Source organism: Mesoplodon bidens, assembly GCF_964165515.1.
Source record: "Mesoplodon bidens genome assembly, chromosome: 13".
In the NCBI taxonomy this organism is placed as follows: Eukaryota; Metazoa; Chordata; class Mammalia; order Artiodactyla; family Ziphiidae; genus Mesoplodon; species Mesoplodon bidens.
Genome location: NC_138169.1, coordinates 63,363,476 through 63,389,792, shown reverse-complemented (window position 1 = coordinate 63,389,792; position 26,317 = coordinate 63,363,476). Strand labels below are relative to the sequence as shown.

Here is a 26,317-nt window from a genome sequence, read left to right as displayed (position 1 = left end):
TGAAGCCCAAAGTGAAGATGGCCCATGGCCAAGGCCGACCCTGCCAGTCAAAGATGTGACTTCTTGGTTGTCACGAGTCTGATTTCTCTCATACGTAGCCTGTGGATTTAGAGACCTGAGAAATAACGTGTTTCATGCATTTTATAGGGCTTGAGCAATACTGCACCACTGCCTACTCTTTTTGAAACATGTCTGTGAGGCTGAAATCATGAGAGAGAGTTTTCTGGGGATGAGAGGGGAAATTTCAGAGGCTGAGCAGATATGGTGGGGAGGAATGCTTACATGGCCTTGTGCATGTTCAAACCCCGGTTGGACATTTTGTCTCTTGGGTTTCTGACTATAAGCAACAACAGATCTCAGGAGCTGTCTTTTATCTGGATGGATCATATAATGATCTAAACCAAGGGAAGAAGCAGCCTTACTTGGAGCTGAAGGATGCCACTGGGCGGCCAGATGTGTAGCAAAGGAAACCTGGGATTTTGGAATGGTAGCACATTTTCCATTGCTTTTCATATCCAATTTTCTTTGTCCACGATGGGCTAAGATTTCTTTTGACCTTTGACTTTTACTGCTATTTCACTCTCATTCTCCTTGAAGAAATACCTAATTATGATGATCTTCTTGGTGTCTGTAGACCCACCTTGAAGATCTATCCAGTATTATATGTGCCAGTGCTGGGGGGTCGTGTCTGAAATGTGTGAGGCTCTACCTAAACTCTGGCATTGCTTCAGAAAATATGATAGTGACAGATGTGTATACACACGTTCCACACAATTTTCCAGGTGGACCAGTATTTTTGCTATAATATTGTCATCCATGAGATCTGCGGCACCACTATGGATAGCTCTGAATTTGTCATTCTTCCAGGACTTGTGAGAGAGAAGAAATCAGGCAGTTGAGCACTTCCTCTGGGACATTGTTACTCAGTCACTGCTGCTTTCTTACCAAAAGCACTAACTAACCGTTGAGCACTTACACTAAGCTGTTCGTGAACACATCAGCTACTACGTGAAACACCCTTTGTCTGATGAGTCTTGCACTCACCTCTGGAGCCAGAGTCCTGCAGTGGCTCCAGGAGCACTTGTGAGGGAGGAGAAGAAAGGTGAGCATTAGGACAAAGGATTTCAAAACAGATTTCACAAACAGAAGGCAATGGGGTGATGGTGGGGGCAAGGGTGAGCTTGCCTGACCCTAATAGGACCACCCCAAAGACTAGATGCCAGTCTTTCCCAGGTTTTTCGTCTTCAGCCCTGTGAACGCCTATGGAACAGTTGACATAAATTGACATGCAACTGATGAAAAACTGCTGAGACCTCCCCTTGATCCACAATTGCTGTTGTTTGGGATAATGTAATATGGAGCCTTTACTAGCATGAAGCAGATTTATGAGAATCATGTGAGTGTACTGCTGCCTGAGAAGAAGAAGTGAGCTCTTCACCACCATGGAGATCTTCAGGGACTTTGTTCTAATTGTAAGAAGCATCAACAGGCCACAAAGAAGTTCGACATGTGTCCTTGCCCATGATCCTGGTTTATCATACAACAGATCCTGGAGGAGTAAGTCATGGGATTTCCCACTAGAGCTCTGAATAAATTCGAATTTGTGTCTGGGAACAAGTGTCTATGTGTATGACCTTATTGCAGTATGTAGTCATTATGGATCCATGATGAACAAAGAGTAAACTGAATGGGAAATGGTGTTACCTTGATAATAGCAATGTGTCCCTGGATTCTTAAGGGTCAAATAGTGATGAAAGCAGTTTATGTGCTGTTTTACCCATATCAACATGCTGAGTTTTATAAGACATCTTTATCCCTTGATTTTTCCAGTCCCTTGATACAGGGATGACAGTAAGCAGTTCATAGCAGGACTTGTAGAACGATAAGTGCAGAGTGGACAGACACAAGTGAAACTGCCTCTGAGAATCTTCCCCGCACCTCCACCTTTGACTCAAGCAGTGCGAGCATACACACTGACAGCCAAATGAGAAAATTACATGTTTTTAAGGGCAGAAGAGAAAAATTCTTTGCTTGGAGAGTTATTTTGAGAGGCTGAATTATTTTTCCTTTTAAACGGATTTTGAGAAATTTATGTAAAACTGTGGACCTGTAAGGTTGGGGTGTGGAGGTGGGTTGACATGGGGTAGTATTTCTTGGAAAGATTCCAAAGAGTGGAGAGAATGTGTGCTTACAGTTCAGCTGACAAAGATCTCCTAAGTATTTCCTCTCGGTGTAGCGGGAGACTTATTAGTACTAGTGCCATTATCTCAATGTATTCTCTTTCTGAGTTTGTGGATTTCTTTTTGCTGATATATTATTTTTTTCCTGCATATATTAGTTACACCGATGGTCTGCCTCACAGCAAATCTGGCCTGAAGTAAATCAATATTTTTTCTTTTGAAACACACACACACACACACCAATTTGAAGAGATTCCCTTGGCCTAAGATGGGATAATATTGGCATCTAAAAAAATAATACTTAAGTGGACTCAAAATTATCAAATATATAAATGAGTTTATAATTATGCTAAAATAAACCATTGGAGGTTACATCAACTCATTACTCTTAAAAACTGGTTAAGGGAGAGAATCATTGATTTCAGAGTAACCAAATGTTGATGTGGTCAAGTTCTTTATGGAAAGATTTCAACTAATATAAGCAAAAGGAAGAATGGATTTAAAAACTTTTTTTGTAATCCGTAATCATATAATGGATCTCGGTAACCATCATCAATGGATATTAAAACCATTAGGTCAAAGCTGGATGCGGAACTTTATAGTGGAAGGATCAGGCCTACATCAGCTGAACTGATCAACTTTTACATTTCTGAAAATGGGGCAAACAGACATTCTGTGCCTCATGATGTGGTACAATAGGAAGAACATAACATTCCTTATGTAGTTTTTGTGCCTGAAAATTTGAACCTGAATTTGGTCAAACCTGTACAACTAATTACCAGCTTAAAACATGGGAGTATCACACTTTCATACTGTGAGGAAGCAGTCTGTCTAATACAGAAGAAGAGGTCATTCTTCAGGTCAGAAGCCCTGGGGTCTCCAGTGACAGCACTGGAAAAGGAGTAGAATTGGAGGCAGCGGGTGGGAGAGAATAAAAATTATTCTTTAATATAGAATAAAGGAGACTTCAGAAACAACACTGTGAGGGTCAAGTTTGGATTGCGATTCAAACTGTAAAAGGACATCATATATACCAAACTATGTATGGATAAAGTAATGTGTCTGTGATACCTTATATAATAATCTGAGATGGGGGTAAAGACTGCTTATAAGTAAATTATTGAATTGGATGATAGGTATATGGGAATTTGTTACACTTTTTTCCCTATTTTTGTATAGGTTTGAAACTTTCAGTAATAAAAAGATAAAAGACATCTCTGAAGCGGTTGAGAAATTGGAATATAAAGATATTAGACAGTTTTTTGTTTGTTTGTTTGTTTGTTTTTGCGGTATGCTGGCCTCTCACTGCTGTGGCCTCTCCCGTTGCAGAGCACAGGCTCCAGACGCGCAGGCTCAGCGGCCATGGCTCACGGGCCCAGCCGCTCCGCGGCATGTGGGATCTTCCCAGACCGGGGCACGAACCCGTGTCCCCTGCATCGGCAGGCGGACTCTCAACCACTGCGCCACCAGGGAAGCCCTAGACAGTTTTTTTAAGTTATGATTAAATTAAGGTCATGATACTGTTTTTTTTTAAGGTCTTTTAAAGATGCATATAAAAGTATGGGTCAAATGGCATGTCTAGAACTTGCATTTAAATACTCGGGCAAAAATAAATGTGTATATGTGTGGGGTATGTATTTTGGGAGGGGGTATGTATTTTGGGGTGGGCTCGGGTTGGGCCAGAGACAAATGAAACAAGATTGGCAACATGTTGGTTATTGAAGTGGTTTGGTGGGTACTTTACTGTTCTTTCTACTCTTGTGTATGTGTGAAAATTTTTATAATACAAAGTAAAATAGTAAATATGTTGGTAGTATTATAGTAGTAATGGTAATTAGAAAATTAGGGGGAAAATGTTAAAGGAGCAACACTCATCTTTTGTCAGAATTACAAGTAGATGGGATGTTGTCAGAGCATGTAACAGAAAAGGTTCTTTAGGTATATCTTTTATTGAAATGTTAGGTTGAGACTGATGAAAAAATCTTTCAATGGCTCTCCAGCAGCCTTTATTTAGAAAGCTTTAGATTTACTCCAAAGGTCTCCTGTCAGATGAACTTAATTGTATTTTTGCTTTAGATATGGAAAATTGTTAGAAATATGTGAAGGCTCAGCTTTTAGGGTTGACCCTTGAACAACATGGGTTTGAACTGCTCGGGTCCAAATACTGCATTATTTTCAGTAGTGAATACTACAGTATTGCATGTGCCTCAGGTACAGAGGCACTGAATATTCAGAGGGCTGACTGTATGTTATACTTGGATTTTCAACTGTGTGGAGGGTGAGTGCCCCAGACCCCGCATTGTGTAAGGGTCAACTGTATATCCTGTTCTCAATAATCAGGTGACTGATGGTTGACTGGAGGTGATACTGTTGGTCAGAGGGAGAATATAAGTATACAGATAACTCAGAATTACCAATGAAATTAAACTAGTCATGTGGGTAGAGAATAGATTTAAAATATTTCGGTGAATAATACTAGTACCATATTTGGTTTTGAATTTGCTAACACCTCATTCTTATATGCTCATTTATTCTCTTCCCTTCTATTGCTCTCTTCTGTCAAATTAACTAACAACATTGTTGCTGGGTGTCTCAAATTCCAATTTACAGAGTTTATTGTCTAACTAGTTCATGAGTTTTTATCATTTTGGCACACCCTGTGCCATTATTTTTATTTGGTTAACGTACTAGTGGACATACCAGAAGACAGAATTGTCTTTCAAGCCCAAAACAGGCAAAACAAAGGTTTCATTTACAATTACCCAGATATTGGTGTTGATATTCCTTGTGTGTGTTGCTCGTTGAACCAATTCCTAGTCTTGATAAGAGGACTTTCTTATGAGTTTGCTTCTTTGTTTTATTTCACTTGAACAACTTTAGATGGGCATAATCCTCCTCTACACACACACACACGCACACACAATTTCCCTTTTCCATAGTGTAATGAAAGTTATTTACGTTCTTCTCTTTGTCTTCTATTCCTCTGCTCAGATAGTTCTCAATGATTTTCAAAGTCTTGTTGTAAGTTATAGATTACAAGTTATCATGGGAATTCACACTTAATAATTACTATCCTACATCCTACAAGGCAGCGAAAGGTGTTCCCTAGTGTGATAGACTGTTTTCCTAGGCTCTGCTGTGTGATACCACCAAAACTGTAGCTCATAGTTACCAAGGTGCATATTTTTGACATCTTTAAAATCTAGAGGTGTCTTGACAGTTTCTGATGATCAGGTGGCAGCTGTAATGTATTGTTGTTGCCTGCACTTGTACAACCCTGATGTTATTATTCCCATGGCATGACTGGTTAACTCCCCTTCATCGGTTTTTCTGTCAACAAATGACTTGAGAACATTTCGAGGAAGGTTCGTGAATCCTGGCTGTTATTTGAAATTTTTGTTCTCTTGATATCCAGGGTGTGTCAACATTAACACTTGCAGTTAGTCTAAGGGTGTCAGTGACTTGTAAGGAAATCTGAGAGATATTTGTGGAGTAGAATATAATTTTAAGAAGTATTTTTATCTTGAGCTCTTGGTGGCATATAGGAGAGTATCATGTGGAAAACATGCATTGATGACAGTGAAAAAAATGATTCAAAAGATTCTTCTGTATATCCTAAAGGAATATGTTAGCCAGTTCATTTTGCTTATGTTTTCTTGATATGTATGCAGGAAAAAAAGTACATTAGGTTGTATCATTAACTTACTGTTTTTTCCTTCTCAGTGGTACATAAATTGCATCATTGGCGTCTTAGATTCAATGAAATATGGTGTGTGCTTTTCAATACGTAGATGTTTTCGCAGTTAAGAAATTTTAATTTTCTAAAAACTATATTGGTTTTGAAAATCAGAAACTGAAAAGTCCTGTGGTAATTGAGAATCGGATGTACTGTGAAATCAAAAGTGAGACTGTTTACTATTTAAAACAAATACTTAAGGAGTAGAAAAAATAGAAAAATATATAAGTAGCGATTTTATTATAGCCATCAAGCTAATTCAATGCCAAATGAAATATTGGTTATTCTTTTTTGTTAACGTGACCTGGTTTTAAAGATGGCAATCTCTGTTCTACTCGGAGAGAAGACAGTGGAGAGCTTTTATATCACTCAGAAGATTTTAATAATTCCTTTGAAATTCACTGATTTGCTTTTTTTTTTTAATTTCCAGAGTTCGTTTTCCCTCTCTCACCCCTAGTATTTGAATGAATGAGAGCTCCTAAGATGAATCAGTGTAAAGAGGTGCAACTTTATTGTTTAAAAAAAGGAAAAAAATTCATAGTCAATATGGCAAGATCTCAGCATCTTTAATTTTAATGGAACATGGATTTTTTTGTATTTTTCTGTATTTGTGAGATATTTTGTAACATTTTTAAAAGGTCATTTTCCTCTTTTGGATTGGTGACCTTAGGGTGAGGACTGTGTGATTTCCAGGATAAAATAAAAGTAATTAAGTGTGACTGAAATTAGGCAAGATACTGTACTCGTCTTGGAGAAAATGTTTGCTCCTCTACAGAGAATTTAATATTATATTTCTTTCTTGGTTATAGGGCTATGCACCACCACCTAAAAATGGGATTGAACAGAAGCGCCCTGGACGCCCTTTGAATATTACATCTTTAGTTAGATTATCCTCAGCTGTGCCAAACCAGATTTCCATTTCTTGGGCATCAGAAATTGGAAAGGTAAAGATTCTTTTCTCTGGGTAGCATGAAACTGTTCCCACTAGGTGTTGATTTACTTTGTTTTTTCTTAGGCTACTAGCTCCAGCTCATTCAGTTTTCTGTTTGTAACCCTAAAAAGCAGTAATTTTCAGTTCAGGGTAGAGATGTAGAGATTTTCAAGGTTAAAACTTTAAGGTTTCCTGAGTATCATCTCTTTATTTTCTTAGAAAGGAAATAAGTATCATTACAGTATTTCTTAAGTTAATGGTTAATCACAATTGTGTTTATGTGTGTTTAAGTAGTATTTTAAGAAACTGGGAATTTGGGGTAATGTTATATATTTTTGAAGAGGAACAAAGAAAGCTTTCTCAGGCTTTGAAGAAGATTAACATTTGGTTAAATGCACTCATGTTGTGATTAGAAATAATCTGTTCCAGCCTTTATATGAACAGCTGATACTTCAAATAACGTGGACATCCATATGAAAATATTTACTTAGACTTATATTATTTCCTCTGTATTTTTAGGTTGATGAACCTGGGTTTCTGCTGATGCTTAGTCTCAAAATGCATTTTGTCAATTATGAGATACTGATTAATACAACAAGGGATTTCCGTTTTAGAACTGCTTGTTTATATAACTGAAATAATAGAATGGCAAGAGATTTCAGTTAACTTCTGAACATCAGCTTTAATGTTGCTGTTTCATAGAAATAAAGGATAGTATTCCTATTTGTGGATGGAGAAGTTGAGTCATGTTTGTAGCCAGAATTATTTGGTTTTATCACCAAGGTAATTGCAGAGCTGGATATAAAGAATATTTTTGTATTGACTGTACAGACATTAGGATCTCTTTAATGATTGTTCTCTTGAGCTCTCATTTCTGAATTTTTACTCTAACTTTTTTATCATAAGACACTGATCCCTAATATTTTTTATTTGTGTGAACTGAATGTACAGTGGTAAAGCACTGGATAAGGATTTGGGAAATCTTGGCTTAGTCCCAAGTTGGCAAATTGTTTGATTTTGGCCAAATTGCTTAATTCCCTGAGGCCTGCTTATTATAAAGAATAAATAAAATCTCGAGAATGGGTGTTATATGCAAATATAAGGGACATTGTTAACTGAGCAAGTATTAATGCTTTAAAGCTTAGTGAGAGGAATTTGAACAAAAGTTAGTATATCTTTTTGAAATGATTATGAATTTACAGATTTTTTGAGTAAAAGATTGCAGACATTGAAGGCCTGACAGGTGTGGGGGTTTTTTGGCCACATAATGGGAATAATATTCTTTCCTTGTAATTATAATGATTAATTGACTTAAATTTTCACACTATAGTGGGTATTCAGAAATTTGAAAGGACTGTTACAGGACATTAAAAATGATATTTAAAGTATTTGGTTTGGCAACTATTAAAAGTATTTTGTTTATTATAGAATTGATTGAATGAATGAATGTAATGAAAGTAGGTTTTTAGCGTTTAGGTAAAATTGTATATCATCTCTTCATAGCTTTATAAATAGCTAATGAAAGTTCCTTTGTGCCAGATCTAAGAGAGTATGGGATTGGATGCTATTATTTTCTGGCCTTGTCTTTTTTATTTTTATAGTTTCTTCATGTGTCTTATATACTGTAGTAGCTTCCCCTTCCCTAGTAAAATGCCCGTTTGGGAACAGGAATTAACTGTCAAATTTTTTCTCAAAAGAAAGCTGATTTTGGGTTCATATGAGTGATTTGCCTAAGGCCATGTAGCAAGTGTCTGCCAGAATTAGAACTGTGGAACTCTGGATGTGAAGTGTTAATTTAGACCACAGGTGTTTGAACTTTGTTTTTGCAGTGGAACGTATTTTTCAATGAATATATTATGAGAGCCCCATTGCATAAAAACAGAAAATTCTAGTTAAAAGTGGGCATGGGAGAATGCATTCTCATTTATACCATGGTGGCCCCTAAAGCATCAGTTTTGCTAAGTTAGAAACACAGTTTGAAAACCACTGATCTGAGCCATTTTATCTTTCACATAGATGTTTTAAAGTTATAAGTGATTGAGAAATATCTCAATCACTGAGATGATGAAGCGTTCATCTTCCCTAAAGTAGCTGAGTTGATTTTGTTCCCTTCCCAGTTATTGACCGTCTTGTGGAAGTTATTTTGAATGTTATTTTTAGAAACCAGAGCTTCTTAGACAAGTGTTTTATGTAAATAGACTATTATCTCTCATCTTTAATACAGATTATCTTTCTTTGTAGAATTACTCCATGTCTGTATATCTTGTACGACAGCTCACATCAGCCATGTTATTACAGAGATTAAAAATGAAAGGTATTAGAAACCCTGATCATTCCAGAGCACTAAGTAAGTAATGTTTGTAAGACTGAGCATATGAGATGCTTTAAATGGAAATTTAAAAAGCTTCACATATACATCCGTACAGGAACAATTTGGGAACAATTATTAGAAACCTAAAATGAATTATGAATTAAAAACACTCTAAGAATGGAGCCCTATGAATTGAAAAGCCCTTCTCTTAGAAACCACTCCCAAGAGGATTAATTTTAAATCTCAACTAATCTGATTTTTCACCTTTTCATAAGAAGTTATTTAGGTAAATGTCAGGTTGATGGCAGTTTTGATGCCTACGTTGACCTGAGAATAGGAATGCAAGTCTTCAAAACCTGCGGTGTGTAGTGTGATGTACATTTAAAAACTTCTAAGTAAAAAAGGTCTTTTTGCAAAAGAAATGTTGATATCCATCAACAATAATATTTGCCTTCTGAGATGTTTTATTTTGTACTTTGCTTTCATACTGTATAATAATAGGTAGAGAAAAAAAGTCTTAACCCAAAGTGTAAATAATTCAGTTCAGTAATTGAAATTAATGGAGCAGGACATTTTTTTGGGGGGAAAGAGAATGTTTTTCTCCCAGTTACCTCCCATATCACTGAATGAACCAGAAAGGAGGAGAGGATCTCTAGGTTGAAAAGGGAACCAAGTAGGTTGAAATGGTATTTTGTTTCTTATACTCAAGCCATTTCTCATTTCAGACAGTACAGTATTGATCTTCCTGCCTAGAGCTGAAAGCCATGGAAGCTCTTCCATAGTTTTTTTTTTACCCCACTCAGGTTCCACTGTCTCTACTTCCAGTCCTGTTCTCCCTATCGTGGTGTTGAGAATTAGGCATCTGAAGGTGGTGTATGTCTTCATTAGCTTGTATAGACAATAACTTGTATACATTACGTGATGATTAAGATCACAGACATTCCCACATCCATAGTAGTTTTCAATAGTTAAAGGAAGTATAAGAATATTTTACCTTTTCTGTTTACAGATTTAACAATTGTTGGAAATTACCAGTACTCCCAAATTAAAACAGTCATGAATGTGTTTTAGAAAAGCACTGAAGCTCAGAGGATAGCTGCCTTCCAAGTTCCTTTCCTAGTTGTTGTATTGTTCTTAAGTCCTAAACAGCTTTCTGCTTTGAAACTCTTCCTCACCTGCAATTTTACTTTTAAAAAGAAATTTTAGAAATTCAATTAAACGTGTCATCTAGAGTTTGTAAGTTTGTAATTCTTTAACCTAATAACTGGAAGTATGGTTAATACTTAACATTTTGTTTTGTTTTTGTAGTTTCTTGAAGTGTTTGGGAAACTATATAAGATGATATATATATTTCTATAATTCTGTTCATATGTCACAATTAATTTTTTAAACTGTGTTTTTATTATTGATTTTCCCTCCTAAAGTTAAAGAAAAACTTACTGCGGATCCTGATAGTGAAATTGCTACCACTAGCCTTCGGGTGTCCTTGATGTGCCCTGTAAGTAAAGCAACAAAACATTCTGGGGCATCTTACTTTTTATAAGTTACTAATTTTCCTATAAAAGTAAGTATGTGAATGAATGGTATATTATAGAACTTTGAACTTTTTTCGTTTTCCCATTCCGGGATCTTCATGGTTAAGCATTATAATTCCAAAGAATGCAAACGTTCTTCAGGCAATGACTAAGCAAGAAGAGGTGTAAAGGGATATTGCATCAAAGAGGGAAGAGAGTTTTAGGTTCAGAATAATCTGTCACTGTTAATTATCGATAATCCACAGCTAATACTGAACATATCTAGAGAGTTGGCTGCTTTTATCAGAATATAAACGGTATTGAAAAATAGCAGTAAAGTTATTAGGACCTAATAAATGCTAATTGATAGGCGAGATCAGGAAGAGTGGATGAAGGCTTCTATAAAATCACTACTCTTGGAAGGGACCCTTTCCAGATGAGAGGAACTTTATGAGAAAAGTATGGAATTAGGAATTTATAATATAGTTGCTGGGGGGAGGCATTTGGTGACCAGCTACCATTGTGAGAAACATACAGTTTTTTAAATGGAAAGAGAATTGTCAGAGAAGGGAATAATTTGTTGAGTTCCTATTGTGTGCTCCTTATATTGTCTTATTAGCAAGCCTGTATGGAATTGTTCCCATTTTGCAGATGAGGAACCTGAGACTGAAAGGAGTTGGCTAACCCAAATCACACAGTTAGTTTGTAGTAGAACAAGGATTTAAATTTTGGTCTTCTGACATTATTCCAGTTCTCCTATAAGACAATGTACCATATTGCCACATGGGGCCAAAAATATAAATATCCTGATTATAAGTCTCTACCTCTCTATTTGGGAAAGCAGATATCTTTCTTTCTAAAGCTTTATTATCTATTATCATTAACTTTAAGTTACCTTTATTGGGAAGGGATAGACTTAACATGAAATTGGGATTGCTTCGAAATCGGAAACGTGTGTTTATGAAACACAGAGAAGGTCTGCAGGAGGACATTAATGCCCTGAGGTGGTGGCAGGGGCCCTAGAGGGGCTTGGGACCTCCTCTACTCACAAGCTGGTCGTGAGTTCATTTGAGTTCATTTCTTCACAGTACCTTTTCCTCCTTCTCATGTTAAGATTGATATTAAATTGGAACACATGAAATTGCCATTTTGTTGGTCAAAAACAGTTTGGATATTGGAAGTTTCTTATGATTTAACTCTAGTATATTCAGCAAATGTTCATTGCCAGCTGTATTCTAAGCACAACCACTATTTGGGAAGGGAACTCACGTCACCTTTTTGTTTTAGTATGTCCAGGAAGAAAGTGCTTCTACACAATTTACTTAAGGAGTTGTACAGTTTGCACAGTTCCATTTTCTGTAAGTCTTACTGTCTTGGAACTGGTTTTTAAATTTTTTTCCACTTTTTCCTTCAAACACTGTGCTGTTCTACATGACAACAACCAAAACAAAACAATAACCAAACTATTGGATTCTTGGACATTCCAAATAGTGAGAGTGGTATATTGGCATGGTTAGGATTTCTTCTATATAAGAATAGGGAATAGTTCCTTTCACATGTGTCAATTTTAATAAAACTGACAGTTTTAAGAAAATTAACATTTCAATTATTTGAAGAAATGAAGTAACAAGATTCTGTTTTAAGTTCATTAAATGTTTTCTTTCTCTGCTTACAAGTGAAAACAGATCTGTTTCTGAGACTATCTTTTGAGCTTTCCTCAGTATTCATCCTACCTGATTTTTTCAGAGCACTTTCTAAGAAAAGAGTGAATGGTACTCTTCCAACTATACTAGTGTTAACCTAACGTTGGGTTGCTAACTATAGGATGTGATCTATGTTATCAGAAAACCAAACAGGTGTTTTGATCAAATTTAACAGATAGATGACAGAAGTTAGATGATGAAAGTAGTTTTAGAGGTAGAGATGATACTAGTATCAGTTGAAGATAGCAGAATGGAGGGGGTATAGCCAGCTGACTGTGGAAATAACACAGGATCTGGGGTGGTGATGAGAAATGGTGAAGAAAAAAGGATCATAGGCGTTTGGAAGGATAAGTGGTGAACCATGGGTTAATTAGGCAAAAATGAGAGAAAATGATAGCTTAAGGTTGTGGGAGAAATGTTCTATTTCACAATATGGTTTGTAAAGTGATTTGAAGTAGACATGAATCTGGATAGTGAGAGCACAGTTCAAAACCTCTGTCCTTAGGACCTAAGGAAGGTCATTTTACAACACCTGTTAAAGAGGGATCTGATTGAGTGTGTATAATTAAATTTTTGAACACAGTATCTGAATTTTACATAGGAGTTCCATCTTAGTGATATTAGCTAGTGATTTTTGGACTGTCCTGCAGAGGTGGGCTAGGTGGGTGCCCCAGGATAGAAAAGAAAAATAGGTTTGATTTTATGTCCTGTTTGATTCTGACTCAAGTTTTTTTTTAAAAAGGTACCGCTTCTACAAATAGTTTGGAACCACTGATTTGAGCCATTTTTGCTTATACCTACTCTTTCTTTAGACAGATACTAATTAGTCTATAATGAAGTAAAAATCAATTTAGATGCTACCTGCTTAATATTTGATTAATAAAAAAGCTGCATTACAGTGTTAGATACCATTTTATTCATAAAATCAATACATTTCAGGGCTTCCCTGGTGGCGCAGTGGTTGAGAGTCCGCCTGCCGATGCAGGGGACACGGGTTCGTGCCCCTATCCCGGAAGATCCCACATGCCGCGGAGCGGCTGGGCCCGCGAGCCATGGCCGCGGAGCCTGTGTGTCCGGAGCCTGTGCTCCGCAACGGGAGAGGCCACAGCAGTGAGAGGCCCGCGTACAGCAAAAAAAAAAAAAAAAAAAAAAAAAAAAAAAATCAATACATTTCAAAACAGTGCCGTCATCTGACTAAATAGAATTCAGCACATTCAAATCTTTTTTTATTAACATTCCATAATCAGTATTAGGAAATCGGTCAGATTTTGCCAGTTAGTAATAAATGCTTTTTTAACTTGGGAAATGTTCATTAGCTCTTGGAAGACACTAGAGTAGCATTAAATTTAGGATCAGCAACTTTTGTAGTCCTGAATGTTTTTGTTTCTTTATGCTATGGAAATTCTAAGGCAGTTACAGGAGAGATGAGAATGGCGTAGAAGAGGAAGAAAAAGAAAAAAGCAGCAGATTGCAGATTGTGGCCCAAGGGTACCTGGGGATCCCTGAGACTCTTTGAAGAAGTCCAGAAAGTCAAAACTATTTTTATAATAATACTAGGACACAGTTTGTCCCTTTCTTGCTCTCATTCTCTCATGAGTAGACAGTGATATTTGATAGGGGTTACCTGACAGGGGCTGCTGTCATTGCTCTGATGGCTGATGGAATCTGTACTTGTGTATTCTTGTGTTTTAAAAATGTCTCTTAATTTCTAATACAATAAATATTGGTAAATACAACTTACATACATATAAGCTCTTGGAGGTTCTCAATTTTGAAGAGTGTAAAGGGATTCTGAAGCCAAAAGTTTGAGAACTGGTTGCCTAAAAAAACCATAGTAGGTTGAGTTAGATAGAGCATTATTTTAAAGAAACAAATCCAAAAAATTGACAAATAATACCTACTTTATTATACAGTTGTTCAAATAAACAAAAGAGAAAATTTTAAATTGCTAAAACCTATTCAGAAGTAACATTTTAAATAATATGATATCTTTCTTTCTAGATTTAACTCTGTTTATAATCATGTGTATGTTTATTGGAAAAAACTATATTGTGCTATATATACTGTTCAGTGGTTTACTGTTTTTAAATTAATGGTATATCTTAAATATATTAATATGTCTAGATCTAATTTTAACCACTCTAGGTATTTTGTTGAATTGGTATGGTACAGCTTATTTTTTTTCAACCGTTTTTAGTGATTATTTGGGTTGTTTCCAAACATGGATTATGTAAAAAAACAATGATGGAAAATTCCTAAATAAAACACTAGCCAGTAGAATCCAGTACTCTTTTTCAAGGATAATATGTGATAACAAAGGGATGCCTCTTAGGAATGCAAGTATAGTTTTATATTAGAAAATCTGTTGAAATTATCTATAATAATAATTGAAAAAGAAAAAATAATCCTCTGATCATCTCATTAGGTGCTAAATAGATATTTAGTCAACATCCATTCCTATAGAACAAAAACTCTTAGCAAAGTAGGAAAAGGTAGATAAGTAAAACCAAAAACTACCACCGTGTATAATGTAAGACTAGGAATGTCTTTATGAAAGTGAAAAACATTTGGATTTGTGTTATAGCTCTAGCAACTGCATCTTAGTGATTGTATTGTTTTTAGCCTCTTGTAGCCTCAGCATCTTCATTTCAGAAGTAGAAATATAGATACTAGTCCTTTTGGAGTCATGGGGTTATTATGAGAATTATATGAAATTTACATAAAAGTCTTTAGCATGCTGTAAGGTTCTACATTACTTAAGGGATAATTCGTTATTAAAGGAAGGGAAAATATAGAGGCAAATATCATAGAAGAGAAATTACCTCACATTCTTTTCTCACTTTTTTTCCACCTTAAATAAATTGTGCTACGTACTTGCATGAATCACTATAACTTCCAAAATCTCTTTTAGAATCCTAGACACTTAGAGGTACTATGGACTCTGGAGTTAGAGCATCTGTGTTCAAATATTGACTCTGCCACTTTCTAACTTTGTAATGTTAGTCAATTTAGTTAGCTTCTTTTTGCCTATTTCCTCATTATAAAATGGGGATGATAATATATATCAACTGTTTAGTGTAGTTGTTAGGTTAAAATGTAAAGTGTCACGAAGATTAAAGTATTCAACGTGATACCTTACATGTAGGTACAACTGTATAAGCATTAGTTACTGCTATAATGATGAGTTGGATAATTATTTTCTTTTTAAATTATAAAATAACCAATGTTCATTTTAGCAGAAAGAAACTACAGATAAACCAAAAGAAAAAAAAAAGGAACATTCTAAAAATCCCACCCCTCAGGCAGAGTTAACAGTGTTATAGTTTAGCTGTGACTTCTTCTAGACTTTATAGTACAAATAAAGAAGTCTTTCCTTCTTCCTTTTCTTTCTCTTTGCCCCTTACCCACTCTCTCCATTCATTCTACCATCTGGCTGACAAATACTGAGCATAGGCTGCATGCTTGGTACTGTGTTGTGACACTTGGATTATACTGGTGAACAGTGACATAGACCTTGTGGGGTTTAGAGTGTAGTGGGAGAAACAGATTTTCTATCAGAATAAGAAAGCTGGTTATAAACTGAGATCTTTTCTATAAAGGGAGTATACAGGGAGATTCAAAAGGCTCTACAGAAAAACTTGATCTGATCTAATCTGGATGCTATATATGTCTTGATGTTGGTATTCCTCTACCAATTGGAATAAGAATTGAACAGAGTACTAGATTATATGAGTATATTGAAACATCAACATATGCGCTTATACAAAAGTGAAGAAAAGTATATAAAAATGTATTTGCAATTCATATCACATACAGGAGGCTGATTAATACAGGTAACCAAAGATAAATAACCAAGTGGAAAATGAGAAAAGGTTATGAATAGACAGTTCTTGGAAACACAAATGACCCTTAGAAGTAAAAAAAAAAAAAAAAAAAAACAAGCAGCAGCAGCAGTTCAACTTCACTTATAATAAGAGAAGTGTATTCCAAAACTACAATGGGGTACTTTTCACCTATCAGGTTGGCAGAGGTCAAAGGATTCAATAGTGCTATATTGACAAGGTCGAGGGGAACCAAGCACATTAATACATGTATATGCGTAAATCAGTAGGTAACCTCTGTAGAAGATAGTTTGTCATTGTGACAAAAATCACACATACACTTTTTCTTTGACTTAAAAAGTTTGCTTTTAGGAATTTATCCCATAGCTATTTATTGCAGCATTATTTGTAGTGATGAGATTGGAGACAGTTTAAATGTAAGTACAGAATTGTGTGGATTTCATGCCACCATATCTGGGAAAATGTTTTTTAAAATACACATTTGATTATGCATAGAACATCTGTGAAAGGACATTCAAGAGATGGATAACAGTGGTTCTCTCTAAATAGGGGAAGAGATGAGAAAGAGACATGTTTTCATTGTATATATATCTTTTCCTTCCTGTGAATTTACAAGTTTTACCTACTTTCAAAAAGTGAGATAGTCTTTTAAAAATTATAGGTCCTTTAGTGAATACAAATAAAATATATAGCAATCTTGATGGAAATAAATTCTGGTTTTAGTTTCTTTTTCATTTTGTTAGTCTCGTATGACTTCTTCACATTTTTATGACTTTTGAGGCTTTGTCCTCTTTTCTGAAATGATTTCCCATGTTGTCTTCCCTGTCCTATAGTTAGGAAAAATGAGACTGACAATCCCATGCCGTGCAGTGACTTGTACACATCTACAGTGCTTTGACGCTGCCCTTTATCTGCAAATGAATGAGAAGAAGCCCACCTGGATTTGTCCTGTGTGTGACAAAAAAGCTGCCTATGAAAGTCTAATTTTAGACGGGTAAGTATATCCCAACATAATACTTAATTATACTTAATCTTATTTCTAAATTGTAGTTAGTGGCCCTTTTATCTTTATAATATTATTTGTGTTTGGGGACAAGAGGGTGAGTAGTTTGCTTTTCTTTTTGCTTTTCATGATCATATTTCATTGTCCATAGGAAAGGGTAAAATCCACTTAGTGATGTCATTTTGCTTACCTAGAACTTCTTGAAGAGCAACCAGGTCTGTGTAAAACCGCAGAGCAAGTGATAGGGTAGCTAGAGTTGTGTTTCGCAGCTGTTAAGTTTAAAACTAGAATTCACTTCCAGGTTTTTCTGACTCTGGAGCCCAAACTTTTTTTTTTTTCTTTTCTTTTTTTTTGCGGTATGCGGGCCTCTCACTCTTGTGGCCTCTCCCGTTGCGGAGCACAGGCTCCGGACGCGCAGGCCCAGCGGCCATGGCTCACGGGCCCAGCCGCTCTGCGGCATATGGGATCCTCCCAGACCGGGGCACGAACCCGTATCCCCTGCATCGGCAGGCGGACTCTCAACCACTGCGCCACCAGGGAGGCCCTGGAGCCCAAACTTTTTTAAGCATTATCTTTCATGTCATATTGCGTATGTCAGAATTAAGGAAAATGATATAAACTAATTATTGGTAAATGAGGTACCCTTCTTTTCCTGTAACACTGTTTAAAAAAATTGCATATATCATCCATGCACCCCTATTAAAATTTAGGAAATACAGTTAATGGAAAGATTAAAATAAAATCATCAACATCCCACCCTATGGTGATGATTTTGTTATTGATGTATTAAAAAGATTGAAATCGGGCTTCCCTGGTGGCGCAGTGGTTGAGAGTCCGCCTGCCGATGCAGGGGATGCAGGTTCGTGCCCCAGTCCGGGAGGATCCCACGTGCCGCAGAGCGGCTGGGCCCGTGAGCCATGGCTGCTGGGCCTGCGCGTCCGGAGCCTGTGCTCTGCAACGGGAGAGGCCACAGCAGTGAGAGGCCTGCGTACCGCCAAAAAAAAAGAAAAAAAAAAAAAAAAAGATTGAAATCACTCTTTGCATAATGATGTGTATATACATCATGATTTTCACTCTATAGAGTGAAAAATATCCTAGATCTTTAAAGATACTTCGGCATTTTTTCAGTTTGAAAAGAGTATTACTGTAGAAAGGAATGAGACAATGAAGAGTGATGGGACTTTTTTCTCTGTAAACTTTTACTTTTTAACTTACTTTGAAATAATTTCAGATTTAGCAAGAAGTTGCACAGTAGCATAATGTGTTAGTTGTTAACATTCTGCCATATTTGTTTTGTCACATTCCCTCTTAATGTGTAGGTATTTTTGGTGTGTGTATGTGTGTATATAGAGAGAAAGAGATAACTATTTTCAGAAACCTTTTGAACCATTTGAGAATTAAGTTGCATATGTCATGTCCCTTTGTCCATTAATATTTTAGGGTGTGTTTCCTAAATACTTGATGTTCTATTGTGGTTACACTACTAATCATTTAAGCGTTTTGTTTGTTTGTTTGTTTTCTTTCCTATTGGGTTGGCCAAAAAGTTCCATAAGATCTTACGGAAAAACCCAAACAAACTTTTTGGCCAACCCAATATTATTGCCTATGTGGTTGCCACTCTATTTTACCTTGTGATATGAACATCTTTTTTTTTTTTTTTTTTTTGATATGAACATTTTTGAAGCTTTTGTTTGCTCGTTTATGTCTATGGGTTTTTCCTTAAGCTCTCAGAAATTGAAATGCTGAATAAAAGAGAATATATAATTTTAAGACTTTTACTATTTATTACCAAGATGCCTCCCAGGAGGAGTAAACAGTTTTACTCGCCAAGTTGTCGTTTCATTCTCCTGCCAGTAGTGTATTGGAAGCCCACTTCTCAGTCTTCTTACCAAGCTTATCATATTAATTCTTATTTTTAAAATGCCTTTACTCGTTTCCTAGTTGAAAAGATATCTTATTGTTTTGACTTTTATTTATTGTAAGAATTATCAGTTATCAATAATTATCAATTATTATCTTCATCCATATATTGGTTATAATACTTTTTATGAATTGCCTTTAATGTTTTTTTTCCTGTGTGGTTCATCTTTTTCTTACTGACTTATAAATGCTCATTATATAGTGAGGATATTATTTTCTCTGTTTACACATGCTAAATATATTTTCCCAGTTTACCTTCTGATTGTATTGTTACATTTTTCTCATTCAGAAACTTTAAATTTTTATTCCATCAAGTCTGTCTCTTCATTTTGGTTTTCTGTCTTCAATGTGTTTTAGAAAGTCCCAGAGATTTTATATGAGCATTCACTTGTTTTTTTGTCAGGTACTTTTAAGATTTCGTTTTTTTTTCCCCTTCCATTCATGCAGTTCTTTATTCCATCATGCATTCCTTCATGAATTCATTCAATATAATACTTATTAAATACTGGCTGTTGTGTCAGATACTAGATCTAAAATGGTAAAGAGAGCACTTCCAGAGTGGGAGACAGTGAAGAACTGCATATTGTGTTAAGCTCTATGAAGCTAAAGAATGGAACTATGTGAAAAAATTGGGGATAGGGGAGAAACTTTAGAGTAGTGAATAGGTGATCCCACTACTCCACCCTTCCACCTGAAGGTTGGTCAGTAATCTCACCAACACTTAATGAATAATCTCTCCCATGGGCTTAAGATACTGCCTCCATCATTTAAACCATTTTTTGTACTCAAGTGTCATTTCTGAACTGGTATTTGTGCCATTGATCAAAGTATTGGCCAGCACAAAACTATTTTAATTATTGGATTTCTGTTATTCATTAATATCTCTTAGGCCATATGTTTCAGAATTTTCTTGACTGTTTTTACAGTTTGCCATTTTCACTTGAATAAAAGCATGCTTAAATTACACAAAGAAATCCTGTTTGGATTTTGATTGGAATTATGTTTTTCATATAATTAGGGAAAATACATATTTAAAGTATTACATATTCTAATGAAGGTAGCATTTTTCCTTATTTGTTTTTATCAGTTTTATCGAGGTATAAGAACTGCCCATATTTAAAGTGTACAATTTGGTACATTTTGACCCAGTATACACCTGTAATATCATTACAATAAGATAATGAATATATCTGTCCTACCTAAAGTTTTCTCATTTATCTTTATAATCTCTTTCTTTTACTGTATCCTCAGTCAAACACTGATATGCTTTCTGTTTCTACAGGTTGTTTTGGATTTTCTAGAATTTTGTATGAATAGAATCATGAAGAGTCTGCTTCCTTTGTCTAGCTTATTTTTATTCAGTATACTTGCTTTGAGATTTGTCTGCATTGCTGCATGTACCAATAGTTTGTTCATTTTTATTCCTGAATAGCATTCCGTTGTACAGATATCCAACAGTTTATCAATTCACTTGTTTATGTGTTCCTTCTGGTTTTGGGTTCTTGCAAATAGAGCTGCTAAGAACATTCATGTCCAGGTCTTTGTGTGGACTGATGTTTTAATTTATCTGGGGTAAGCACTTATGAGTGGAATCCCTGGTCACATACTAGGTGTATGCTTAATCTTTTAATAAATTACCAAACTGTTTTCCAAAGTGGTTGTACTCTTTTATATTCCCACTAGCAATATATGAGAGTTCCAGTTGTTCCACATTCTCATCAACATTTGGTATGGTTAGTTTTTTTAATTTTAGACATTCTAGTGGTATATGGTGGTACCCCATAGTGGATTTAATTTGCATTTCCCTTATGACTGTATTGAGCATCTTCTTGTGTGTTTATTTGCCATCTGTGTGTCATCTTTGGTGAAGTGACTGCTTAAACTTTTGCCCATTTTTCAGTTGGGTTGTTTGTTTTTCATATTACTGAGTTTTGATAGTTCTGTATATATTATGGATGTAAGTCCGTTATCAGATCTGTAGTTTGCTAATGTTTTCTGCCATTTCCTCTTTCCAGTCTCTTAATAGTGTCTTTCAAAGAGAAAAAGTTCTTAGATTAAGGCCAGCTTATCAAGGCTTTCTTTTATGTACTGTGCTTTTGATATCATATTAAGACATTTTTTCCTAACCTAAGCAAAAATTTTCTCCTTGCTTGCTTTAGAAGTTCTATAGTTTAATTTTATACTTAGATCTGTTACCTACTTCAAGTTAATTTTTGTACATGGTGTGAGATAAGAAGCAAGGTTTTAGCTTCATTTTTGTTTTTGGCATACGGTCATGCAGTTGTTCTGCCACATTGGTGAAAAGATTGTATTTTCCTCATTGAATTGCCTTTGCACCTTCTTTTCAAAAATCAGTCGGCCATATATATGTGGATTTATCTCTGAACTGTATTCTGTTCCATTGATTTGTCTGTATTTATGTCAGTACTGCACTGTCTGGAAATCAGGGTAACCTGGGACTTCTAACTTCATTCTTTTTCAAAATTATTTTGACAATTATAGATCTTTTGCATTTCATTGCATATTTTAGAATCAGCTTGTCAATTAGAAAACAAATCTGGGTTTTTGATTTGTATAATGTTGAATCTATAGATAAGTTAAGGGTGAGTTCACAATATTTAGTCTTCTGATCCATGAACATGATATATATCTATTTAGTTAATTAGGTCTCAGTATGTTTGGTAGTTTTCCGTATATAGGTCTTGTATGCTTTATGTCAGATTTATCCCATTGTTTCATATTTTTCATGTGGCATTGTTTTTTATATTTTTAGTTGTATTATATAGAAATATAGTTGATTTTTGTGTGTTCTATCTTGAAACCTTACTAAATGCATTTTGTAGTTAGAATAGCGTTGTTATAGAACATAGGATATTCCGTATAGGCAGTAATATTTTAGGAATAAAGACAGTCTTACTTCGTCCTTTTTAATCTGGATGCCTTTTATATCTTTGTCCTGCTGTCTTGAACTGACTAGTCTGTTGACATGATGATTTGCATTGACTGACTTTCAAATATTAAACAACCTTTCATTCTGGAGATAAACCCCACTTGGTCATGATTTGTTATCTTTTATATTTATTGTTGGGTTTGTTTTGCTAAAGTTCATGAGAGATAGTGGTCTGTTGTTTTCTTGTTTTGTCTTTGTCTGTTTTTAGTATCAGAGTAATGCTGGCCTTATATAGGGAGCGGGAAGTGGTGGTACCATGAATCCTCAAATATTTGGTAGCATTTCCTAGTGAAGACATTTGGGCCTAGAATTTTCTTTGTGGTAAAGTTTTTACAAATGTCTTTTTTTTTTTTTCAAATTTATTTATTTATTTACATTTATTTTTGGCTGTGTTGGGTCTTCGTTTCTGTGTGAGAGCTCTCTAGTTGTGGCAAGCAGGGGCCACTCTTCATTGTGGTGCGCGGGCCTCTCACTATCGCGGCCTCTCTTATTGCGGAGCATAGGCTCCAGACGCGCAGGCTCAGTAGTTGTGGCTCACGGGCCTAGTTGCTCCATGGCATGTGGGATCTTCCCAGACCAGGGCTCGAACCTGTGTCCCCTGCATTGGCAGGCAGATTCTCAACCACTGCGACACCAGAGAAGCCCTACAAATGTCTTTAATAGACACAGCGCTCTTTGGGTTATCTGTTTCTTTCTGAGTGAGCCTAAGTCTGACTAGAAGTTTGTCAATTTTATTGATCTTAAAGTACCTACTTTTGGTTTCATTGATTTTTCTCTATTTTATTTTATTTTTTCCTATTTCATTTGTTTCTGTTTTTTGTTATTTTCCTTTTCTGGTTACTTTCACTTTAATTTGCTCTTCTTTTTCTAGTTTCATTTAAGTAGAAGCTGAGGTTATTGATTTGCGTCCTTTTGTAATATAGGAAGATGGTACTGCTTTAACTACCTTCCACAGATTGTATTATATTTTCATTTCCATTCAGTTCAAAATAATTTCTGATTATTTTAATGTTATCTTTGTCTCATGGGTTGTTTTGTTTAGTTTCCAGGTATTTTTCTGAAGACATTTCAAATTTAATTTCATTTTGATCATAGAACATAATTTGTATGCTGAGTTATTTTAAATTTATTGAGACTTCTTCTGTGTCCATATTTCTACTTCCTTTCCCCACCCCTATAATCCTTTTTTCTTGATAGTAAGCTAATAAATGATTTTTCGTACAAGAATTTTTATGTTTGGTTTATGTGTTATGTTGGGGGTTGTTGTTTTTTTTTTTGGCTGCGTTGGGTCTTTGTTGTGGCATGTGAGATCTTTTTTTTTTTTGCGGCGCATGGGCTCTTCACTGCAGTGCATGGGCTTCTCTCTAGTTGTGGAGTGCACGTTTTCTGTCTCTAGTCGTGGTGCGCGGGCTCCAGGGTACATGGACTCTGTAGTTGGTGGCACGTGGGCTCTCTTGTTGAGGTGTGCAATTGCAGTAGTTGTGGTGCACAGGCTTAGTTGCCCCGCAGCATGTGGCTCTTAGCTCCCCAACCAGGGATGGAACCCGTGTCCCCCGTACCGGAAGGCGGACTTACCACCACTGGACCACCAGGGAAGTCCCTGAGGGTGGTTTCTTTACTGCCAATCCCAGCAAGAAGGCTCCAGGTGTCTATTTCTGTTTAATCACTGATTTTTAAGATGATATTCAGTAAGTCACTTAACTCTTTTGTTGCCCATTAAACAGCTAAAGCCTAGGGCCAAAACAAACAAAAAGCATTACTTTTGTCTCCAAGGTAAAATTTGTTACTTTATTTCACCTTTGAACAGAGCCATTTGATTACATTTCTGTACTTCTTACTTGGTTTATAGGCTTTTTATGGAAATTCTCAATGACTGTTCTGATGTGGATGAGATCAAATTCCAAGAAGATGGTTCTTGGTGCCCAATGAGACCGAAGAAAGAAGCTATGAAAGTATCCAGCCAACCATGTACAAAAATAGAAAGTATGTGCAGAATGGCAGCAGAGAGCAAAGCAATGAGACTTGTGTGATGTTATCATTAGCGTTAACTTTGGCCATTAGAGCTACCATTTGGAGCTCAGTTTGTTCACTTTATCTTTTGATCATCTATTACATATGTAATTTCTCCCAAATGATTTTTATTCGTAAGAAGTATGCTAAAGTTTATACCACATTATAATCAGTTTTTTCATAGTATATTTTTCATATATAAAGTAAATAAAACAATCACCTAAATCATTTTATTATTTTTTTATTGAAGTATAGTTGCTCTACAATATTATAGAAGTTATAGGTGTACAATGTAGTGACTCACAATTTTTAAAGGTTATACTCCATTTATAGTTATTGTAAAATATTGGCTATATTCCCCGTGTTGTACAACACATCCTATAGCTAATAGTTTGTATCTCCTGCTTCCCCACCCCTGTAATAATGCCCCTCCCCTCTTCCCTCTCCCCACTTGTCACCACTAGTTTGTTCTCTGTATCTGTGAGTCTGCTTCTTTTTTGTATTATAGTCATTAGTTTGTTATATTTTTAAGATTCCACATATAAGTCATATCATATAGTATTTGTCTTCCTCTTTCTGACTTATTTCACTTAGCATAATGCTCTCCAAGTCCATGCATGTTGCTGCAAGTGGCAAAGTTTTGTTCTTTTTTATGGCTGAGTAATATTCCATTGTATATATTAATACATATATATACCACATTGTCTTTATCCATTCATCTGTTGACACTTAGGTTGCTTCCATATCTTGGCAGTTGTAAATAATGCTGCTATGAACATTGGGGGTGCATGTATCTTTTCTAATTAGTGTTTTTGGTTTTCTTTGGATATATACCCAGGAGTGGAATTGCTGGGTCATATATGGTAGTTATATTTTTAATGTTTTAAGAAACTGCCATATTGTTTTCCACTGTGGCTGCACCAATTTACATTCCTACCAACAGTGCACAAGAGTTTCCTTTTTTCCACATCCTCTCCAACATTTGTTACTTGTGTTATTTAAAATCATTTTAATATATATGGTGCTTGTTACAACATGAAAAATTATAAATGACATTTCTGTGGACACTTATTTGGAACTTTTCATTTAAAAATTTTTTTTAAATTTTTATTTATTTATTTATTTTGCACACTGCGCAGCATGTGGGATCTTAGTTCCCTGACCAGGGATCGAACCCATGTCCCCTGCATTGGGAGCATGGAGTCTTAACCACTGGACTGCCAGGGAGGTCCCTCAGAATTATTTTTAGAGCACCTGTTGGAGGAACCCCAGATGGAGGTGTGGTTAGAGAGGCTGTATCATCCATTAATGGAGGGTGGGGGAAGATGGTCATAGGTTAGTTGGTAAAGAAGTGAACTAATTGTTTCCATTGCCTTGTGGGAAGAAATTTGACTATTGCCTTGGTTACCTAGGAATTATACTCAACCTTCAACTCCCTGTGCTGTCTACACTGAGTGGGGAAAATAAAGGCTGTTTGAGAAATTGAAACTGATAGGTGAACTTAGTTTCTTTTATCTGACATAGTCAACTCACTGCATTTGAGTTTTGTGCTGACTATATTTAACATTCTAATAATGTAATGAATAATAGGCGTTCAGAGTAAGAAGAGAGGAAAAAGTAAAGGATTTATGTCAATATTAATCATTCTCCTGTGATTGTTACTGAACCTATGGGTGGAATGATCAGGGTTTTCCTCATCCTTGAGAAAAATAGTGATTTAGTTAATTAGTTGCTGCTGCTTTTCCATTATTAAGTAGCATGCATTTTCTACTAAATAGATTGTAATAGAATGGTGATTCAACTCGCCACTCTTTGAAATGTTGAGTTAACATATCATGTGAGACTATTGTAGTGGGCAGAAAGGAGAACCTAAGTAGATAGCGGGTAAGAAAAACTTTAGATGTCTGAGTAACTTAAGTGAGCTGTTTGGGGTTTTTTCCGCTTATCAAGGTGAAAATTTTATCAAGTTCTTGCTTATGGTGTAGAGCTTATATATTCTTTGATATGAGCACCACTGCTTTGCTAGACTAGAAGTATGATTCTGACTTAACCCTACCACATGTCTGTGAGAGTACACAGCCAGTAAAGCAACATACTCTTGTCCATGGCCAGAGACCAGCCCCTTAACTCTGGATGTCTGTGTATAACATGAGTCCTCACCTAGGGAGATAGCATGAGGAGCAGGATCTGTGCAAATCTGTCGGCAGTACTGGAGAG

At 35.8% G+C, this 26,317-nt stretch overlaps 1 protein-coding gene across 5 annotated transcripts in view; it reads left to right on the top strand.

Annotated features, from left to right (window-relative positions):
- The window catches only part of PIAS2 (protein inhibitor of activated STAT 2), a 93,371-nt gene that overhangs the window by 46,776 nt on the left and 20,278 nt on the right, over positions 1–26,317 (top strand). For all 5 annotated transcript variants that reach the window (XM_081253024.1, XM_081253025.1, XM_081253022.1 and 2 more), the window contains 5 exons: positions 6,726–6,860; positions 9,089–9,194; positions 10,583–10,656; positions 17,051–17,211; positions 23,940–24,073. In XM_081253024.1, the coding sequence (XP_081109150.1) occupies positions 6,726–6,860; positions 9,089–9,194; positions 10,583–10,656; positions 17,051–17,211; positions 23,940–24,073 (610 nt within the window). The remainder of the gene's footprint in view (positions 1–6,725; positions 6,861–9,088; positions 9,195–10,582; positions 10,657–17,050; positions 17,212–23,939; positions 24,074–26,317) is intronic.